Here is an 8,716-nt window from a genome sequence, read left to right as displayed (position 1 = left end):
GCACTCGATTACCTAGTATGCTTGAGATAGTGGCTCTGGAGCAGCCTTCCTCGACATTGAGAAACACCCACTGACTTGGAGGGACATGTGCTACCAAGCAAGCCTCCTCGACATTGAGAAACACCCAGAGTTTCATCTTCTCAAAGTCCACTAGGTGTGCATGTCAACTAAAACTTCCAATGAGTGATTTTTGGACATTTGGGGGTAAGAGGTTATAAATACAAAACCGACACATTGAGAAACATTATTTTTTGTTTCTGGCCACCTGGCGAATATACGTCCACATTGTATTTTCTTCTTCGCTCTGATTTTGGTCTCCACCAAGGAAAATCGGTTTATTTAGTTCACAAGCTAGTCTGAGTTCAGACTTTTTCTGTATTCTGATATTAATTAACTAAAAAAGGAAATGTGAAGTGGCCCTGTATTCCTTCTCAATTGTTCTGTCAGCAAACTCTTCAATATGTTATCTGGGTGTTCTTGCAAGTTCCATACATTCTCAGTAATGTTGTTATGGAGGAACTTTATATACACTTTTTAATAAAGAAGCAGCTTTGTGACAGTAATTCACTAGAATAACACTGCATATTGCCTTTATTCCATGCATGGTATACAACAATGGTATTTATTGTTAAATAAAAAAGTATTTATTTATTAAAATCCAAGACCATTTGTATAGATTCATTCTCCAGTGGTGGATAAAATATTTGACTCAATGACATGAAAAGTTTAATAGAACAACTCAACATGCCACACAATGCGCTTTGACAAACAGTACATTGTTCATCAGGTGAAAAAGATCAAGTTGCCAAATCTGAAACAAACATTTTAAATAATAATAATAATAGTGAATAAAGGACTTCAAACATCAAACTGAAAAGAAGTTATTCCAACTGTAATAATTTAGGCTTCTGATTGAAAACACAAAACAGATAATATTTTCTTTCAGACAATAAAGAACATTTCTGCAGACAGAAATCTCGGTACTCCAGATGCTTCCGATCATTTGGAGGCTTTTCACCGTGCGATCCACTTGACAAATCTCTTTCTCTGTTCCTCAGATAGCCAACATGCTTCGGAGACAATATATTGAGACATTGCACGAATAAATTGCACAGTGGCAGAATATAAAGCGTTTCATCCTTTCATTTGTCAAATTGTACAAAATGCTTTCTGATATACATTTCCCAGTGGAACAAAATAAACGGTACACATTCATAGCATTTAATACGGTCCCTTGGTTGCACTGGGCAATGCATGTATGTACATTTCCTTCTGGATTCATGCAAGCTGACACAATCTTTTTACATTTTTGCATGATTTCCGGACACAAAAGCACATTCTCAGTGACGAACCGAAGCTCTGTTTTGGGAATGGATGCTTTGCTCATGAGTGACGCTGCTCGTTAGTCCTCTCCTCTCATGAAACGGTGAACGTACACCATCTTTTCGCAGGAGTTGAGCTCTGCCCTCTGTTTCCTGAGCAGCGCGTCACACAAAGCTCTCCTCCATGTTGGAGCACAGCAGGAAAGAGTCCACGAGCCGCGGTTTGATCAGCTGCTGGTGGTCCGCCGCCTCGATGCTGTCTGGACACCCCGCTGCCAGCCTCCTCAAGGCAGCCTGACACACACACACACACACACACACACACACACACACACACACACACACACACACACACACACACACATCAGTATGTATGAGTAAAACCAGCAAAACACATAATGCATGATAATATTCGTCCAATAATTATATATATACATACCCATATGTATACTGTTCATACTGTATATACTTTAGCTTGTTATATGTTAATACCTATATCCTTCTATAGATTGCATTGCACCGTACTGTCGGTTTTGGTAAGACACTAACTGGTCTCAGCATTTGTATTTGGTGCAATGACAATAAAGTTAAATTGTATCTAAGGTAATTTAATAATGATGGCAAACACACATCAGTATGTATGAGTAAAACACATAATGCATGATAATATTGAGCCGATAATTATATATCTTTATATTTATATTGTTCATACCCATATGTACTGTTCATACTGTATATACTTGTTTATATGTTAATACCTATATTCTAGTTTACATTGCACTGCACTGTCTGTTTTGGTAAGACACTAGCTGCTCTCAGCATTTGTGCTTTTTGCAATGACAATAAAGTTGAATCAGAATCAGAAGGATACAGAATTGTATTGAATGTAATCTAATAATGATGGTACTGTGGTATGCAAACAGTAACATTACCATATGTTATTGTTTTTATTTGTATTCATACCGTTACTTTTGAGTTTTCCCTTATTTGAATGCTTATAAATCTTGTGTACTTTTTTCTTATCTAGTCTCATTTCATCTGATTTATCCTGTGTTATCATATTGTACTGTATCCTATCTTATCCTATTGCAAACCCCTACAAACCCCTTATGTGTCTGAGTCCCAGTCAAAATCTCCAAACGTATTTATACTGCACTAAATCCAGTTCTAAGAAACCTATTCCAATAATCCACCATGTCCTTTTTTCAAACACTCCTCATGTGTTTTCAGGAGAACATGTGTGTGACGTCTCCGGCCAATCCACCCAGCAGAGGCTCCAACATTTACATGTATGATTACAAAAGTGTGAAAGCTCAGCAAACCTTCGAAGGTACAAATTCAACACCTACAATTGCTCTACTTGACCCCTCGGCTAAAAGGGATAAAATAGAATCGCATTAATTTGAATGGACGAGCGAGAGTACAGTGAGGAGGAGAGCGAGGCAGCCCAATTAAGACCCTGACCATTATGGGCTTCAAATCCCCTCATCTGGTCGTAATAATCATGATCAGAATGAGAGAGTGATAAGAGGCGAGCAGGGCTTTTATTCATGATATGTACATATTTAAAACATACAAGGTTTGAGATGATGTGGACCCGTCAGCTATCTCCACATGGCTTAAAGATAAGGAGGGTGTGATATATTTTCAATTTTCACACATTGCCCTGTGGATGTAATTAAATTGGACAGTCATTTGGTGCTCTGATGTTAAACACATGCAGGCCCGCGGTATAATGCCCTCAGTTTGTACTATTTAATGTAAGTACCTATATGGTACTTACATTAAATACAAGTACAGCAAGTACAGCTAGAAATGTATAGTATTTGACTGAAATGGGCTGTTTGAATTAGATATTTGCATTCATGACAGGGAGTCGTTCAAACATATCTAAGGCTACACACACACACACTTTGTACCTACCAGGCAAGCGACCAGCACTGAGTCGCTGTTATTTCTCTCAGTGGGGGAGCGACACAGTTCAATGAGACGAGGAACAGCTACAGACAGCGGAGGGAAACAAAGAAACGTTACAAATGTTCCCTTTTGGTATCAAATATAGAGGTGAACAGAGACAGCAATCGCTTAAACATTCAGAGTAGAAACACTTTTGTTTTTCAGATGTTGATAAAAATGTAAGAAGATTAAGACATCAATAAACGTTTAATAAGGATAAATGTAATACTTGTTCACTAAGTCCCTCAAGAATTATGACAAATAGGATCCAACTACAATGCAGTGAACAATACACTTTTGTGTCATGGAGTTGTTAAATTGGCATTACCCTTTTTCACCTACGATACGATAACACTTTATTGACAGAGCAGCTACATTTGCAACAACAGGGAAAATTGCTGATTTAATCACTTATTAAATGCTGTTTGAGAAACTAGTGTTTTTGACGAATGCATGTACGAGGAACAGGGAATCCGAAAACTGAGTAAAATGTTGATAATGAGAGGTTACAGGGGGCCGTTTCACCTGCAGCAAATCTATATCAAAAGCCCTATTTGCATTCTCTCACACAACAGATCATTCTTCATTCATCCAGTCGTATGCTCAATATTCCCGAACCACTCTTTAACCAAATGTTTTTATCAAAATTACAAAGTTTCAACCCTTCCAACTACTACTGTGTCACAAGTCTGAAATATAGTCAATTTGCGGGGTCTCGTTCCACCGTTTAGTCACACAGAAGATAAGGAAGACATCGTTTTGTTGAATCATTTTGAATCACATAAGGCATGGATTGTGTTTTAAGAATTTCACCATAAAAAGGAAAACTGATTCAAGGCTTTTTAACTTTTTGCCAGCCGGGTTTATTGGGACTTTATTCGTTTTCGAAGTGTTGTGTTTTACTGATTTTCAGCACTATAGTTGCTTCTCTCAAGAAGAAGAATATAATACTTTATTCTTCTCACAATGGCAAATTGAATTCTAACGTAATGTTTCCTTCACACACACAGGATACAAATGAGGCCCAAAACCCACACATTCTCGACCGAATGCTTTTAGAAGGGAGGAATCCTCAAACGTGTTATTGGGAATCCTAATTTCTGCCCTACCTTTGAGCTGGATGGCTATCTGGGAGACTTCAGGGTCTCTGCTCAGCCGGGCCAGAGTCACAGCTGCTTTCTGCTGAACTCGCTCGCAGGCGGCGCCCTCCGATGGACTGACGGAGGACGGCTTCTCTCCGAGGAGCAGCAGCAGGCGCTCGATTCCTGGGAAGAGACATAAAACATCCTACAGATTAGCACGAAACCAAAGATTCAGAGGGTGGCTTGTAAGGAACAGAGATAAGATAAGACGAGATAAGAATGACTTTATTGATCCCAATTTGGGAAATGCTGGTGTTGCGGCAGCATAAAAAGACATGGCATTGTACAATACAATTAAATAAACAAAAAATAGATACCTCAAACGGCACAGAAAGGAAGAAATATGGTACAGAAGTTACAGTAAAACACACAAAGAAAAGATTATGAAAGAACGAAAAGAGGAAACAGACAGCTTACACTAGGCAGACACAAGCCAACAAACACATCAAATTGAAGCATAAGCAAAAAAAGACTCAGACATAACAAAGTGCTCCGGTGATTTGGAAAAAAGCCCAATTTCACACAACCACTCTCTAAAAGGATTGAAACCAAAAGTGCAGTTAGAAAGCGCTACGAAAAGGATTGAGGTGAGATCAAATCAGCACAGTGAGGGTTACAAGTTATTCTTCATAAGTGCTGAGATTCACAACTTCATTATACAATCATGAACAGTTTTGGCAAGTCATTGTCAAATTACAGAAATATTCTGTAAAGGAAACAATAACAAGCCCTTAGATTAATTTATAAATGTTTATCGACTGAGGGACCAATATATATATTAGAGCAAGAATGTAATTGCTGTTCAATTTAACAGATACTGGCACAATTAAAGTCTTTGCGTGTATTTTATTATTAACATGATTCATTTAATTGGGTTGTATTAAATTGAATATTTTTAACGCGGTAGACTTGCATGCAAACATTTAAATAAAAAAAATACTGAATTGAAGGGATAACAAAATGATTTAAAATTGTAATTTTTTTTAATATGTGCATATGCTCAGCAGGTTGATGTTTTATTAAAGCACTTTCAGGCTTCTTCCCTTATAGGGTCTGAAGCTGCCATCTTGAGGATAAAGGAAGAATTACACAGATGTTTCTTGACCGTGAAACGTCCATTTATGAATTATTATTATTATTATTGCTGTATGTTTAAATAAGAGTAAGAAGGTGTACCTTGGTCTTGCAGGACTTCAGGAGCACACTGCTCCAGAACTGAAAGGTTCGCCAAGATGGTCACCACCTGAGAATAAAACAATCAAGGGTCAAAACATAATTACACCCTTAAAGGTGGGGTTGGTAATTCACTTCAGAAACACTTGTTATATTCCATGGAATGCTCTTAACATCCCGATAGCAATGAATACATTAAATGCTTTGACAATAAATACATACAAATATATCATCTGTGGAAGCCGTGGCGCTGTAAAAGCACGACCAATCATCTGAGCCGGCCCGGCTAAAGTAACTGGATGGCCTACCTGCCTGTCAGCCTTCCATCTGTGCACAAACTTATCTCGTGCCCTCATTGGTCATGTGTGCGTTCGTGTGTGTAGTGCAAGAAATTGTTGGAGGTGACCAACGTGCAACTATTTTTGCACACTTGTATAATGTATATAGTATCCTTCCTATGTATGGAACTTTCTACTGATCATTCCTTTGGGTTTTAACTTGAACTCATATGCAGTGACGTGTTGTCATGCAGCTTTAACCAAACAATTTCCCAACAAGGACTCAGTAAAGTGCATAAATCTGATCTGGTGCTGCACCTGGTCTTTGGAGTAGGGCGTGTCGACCCTCTGCCTGTCCCTGCAGGCCTGCAGCAGGATGTGGATGGCGTTGAGCTGCAGGAGGATCTCACAGGCCATGCTGTCGAAGAACGTGATGTTAGCCAGCGCTGCAGAGGCCAGGAGGAACACCTCACCACAGGAGGCGCTGTCACACAGCTCTGAGAGGGAGAGGCATCACTCGTTAGGGACAGTGGGTGCTTTTAACATGACATAATAACACACATTCAATGAGAGGAAGGCAAGGCATTATTTATATACTGTAGCACTTTTCTGTACGCGACAATTCAAAGTGCTTTACAAAACAAATTAAAAGACTTTTTTAGGAATAAATACATTAAAAACACATTATACAATTTTACAACAGACATTACAAGGCAAAGATAATAAAATAATCAAAATAAACACCACAGGTAAACAATACATGTTTAAAAGGCATACTGCAGTGCGAATATGAGCATCTCAATTAAAAGCAGCGGCAAAGAGATATGTTTTTAGTCTCGATTTAAAAATAGTAAGAGTTTCTGCGGACGTGTTTGTTCCAGAGTGTCGGGGCATAACAGCTAAACGCTGCCTCTCCATGTTTTGTTGATACTCTCGGAACCGATAGCAGACCCGTCCCTGAAGACCTGAGGCACCTTGATGGCTCGTAATTATGCAGGAGTTCAACAATATACTTTGGTCCTAACCCATGTAATGATTTAAAAACTAGCAATAGTAGGCTACTTTAAAATCAATTATTTGGCCGACTGGAAGCCAATGTAGAGATTTCAGAACCGGACTGATGACTGAGGAGATAAAACATGAAGTGCAAAGACCACAATATTTTCTCCAGACTTCTCCAGTTTTTTTTGTTTGGCAACAATATTACTTGTCCTACTTATTTATAGGTTATTACATTTATCTGTCTATCAGGATTTTAAGATTTTTGAGTTTGAAATTAGATAAGGTGCTGTAATGAGGAAGCATACAAGCTGTCCATGTTAAAATGAAATGCATTACAATTATTTTTTTACATGGCATAATATGTATTGCAAAATATCTACTCTGTACATTTATAATTATAAAATAAATTCAGGTAAACTTCTACTTAAAACATTAAAGACCAAACTCTTATATTTTAGAAGGTGGGTCATTCCTAGCATTCGGTGCCATTTAGGTCCCCACCACATTATATCATATATTTTGTATTTAAAAGGTCTAATGCTTATTTTTTAAAAGCTTGGTTTTAAATGTTTATCCCCCTCTACCATAAAACAACAATGTTATTTAGCCAGGATGTCTAAGGATTGTCTGTCCATAGCCCTTATGTGCCTTTTATCTATTCTTATGTGTGCCTTTTATCTATGATTGTAATATATTTTTATTATAATGTTATGTCTGCTGTGAAGCACTTCGGTAAAACCCTGTTTTTAATATGTGCTATATAAATAAAGTGGATTGGATATTCAACATTCTAAATAATTACTCTGATTTTAGCACAAGTAGGCCAAATTGCTGTGTCCCAAATCATGTTTGCTCAACTTCTGTAACAGATATAAAAAAAGAAATCAAAGAAATACACTGTTGCATAACCCTTTTACACTGTGGGAATGTGAAAGTAATTTGTAGACGTTGTATATTGTCACCATTCCTAATAAAAGAGGTCAAAAAACTAATCTGAAAACCTTTAAAAAATATATTTAAAAAACTGCTGTAATTCTACTATTCTCTAACTCACTTTTCGTCCATGTTCCACCCAAATAACAAATCCTGTTTCTGTGAAGAGCCTTTAGTCAAAATAAATGCTGTAAGTCAAAGGTCAAGGGTTACATTAACATCTTTTTGAGATGAATGTACTTGTATGCATCGTCATTGTTCAATAAAGACATATTAATCGGTGCACATCCACTCACTGATGAGCGCGGTGACGATGTCGTGCATGCTCTCCAGGAAGCTGGCGAGGTGTTGTGTGGAGGTGTGGTGGGGGGAGGTGATCTGAGCCACGACCGCCGCCGCCTCCGCCCGCGCTGCCTCCACGCTGCTCTCCTCCGTCAAGATGTCCGCCAGACACAGGATCCCATCCACCTGAACACACACAGACACATCAGAACCACAGAAGCATTCATCATAACCTGTTTTATAAATTCAACATTCAAGGATTCAAGGCTTTTATTGTCATGTGTACATAAGTGTAGTTATGACAATGACAATCTTAGGTCACAGGCTCCTCCAACAGTGCAACACAATAAAACAGATATAGTGTAAATAAAATAAAATAGAATATAGTAGAAATAGTAGTAGTAGTAGTAGTAGTAGTAATAGTAGTAGTAGTGTTAGTAGTAGTAGTAGTAGTAATAGTAGTAGTAGTGTTAGTAGTAGTAGTAGTAGTAGTAGTAGTAGTAGTAGTAGTAGTAGTAGTAGTAGTAGTGTTAGTAGTAGTGGTAGTAGTAGTATTAGTGTTAGTGTTAGTGTTAGTAGTAGTAGTGGTATTGTTGTTCGGTTCGTGGTTCTTCGTCGTCGTCGTCGT

General features: G+C 38.0%; 1 protein-coding gene across 1 annotated transcript; it reads right to left on the bottom strand.

Annotated features, from left to right (window-relative positions):
- Positions 1-573: 573 nt before the first annotated feature.
- Positions 574-8,274, bottom strand: LOC117534028 (protein inscuteable homolog; the record flags this gene model as incomplete). The annotated part of the gene is given in 6 exon segments (XM_034198042.1): positions 574-1,616; positions 3,246-3,322; positions 4,388-4,543; positions 5,597-5,663; positions 6,190-6,368; positions 8,103-8,274. Coding segments are annotated over 6 exon segments (780 nt in total), but the record flags the coding sequence as incomplete, so codon positions are not given.
- Between the last annotated feature and the right edge of the window lie 442 nt (positions 8,275-8,716).

The sequence above is a fragment of the Gymnodraco acuticeps genome, unplaced genomic scaffold (genome assembly GCF_902827175.1).
Source record: "Gymnodraco acuticeps unplaced genomic scaffold, fGymAcu1.1, whole genome shotgun sequence".
In the NCBI taxonomy this organism is placed as follows: domain Eukaryota; kingdom Metazoa; phylum Chordata; class Actinopteri; order Perciformes; family Bathydraconidae; genus Gymnodraco; species Gymnodraco acuticeps.
This window is presented reverse-complemented; position numbering and strand designations above follow the sequence as displayed.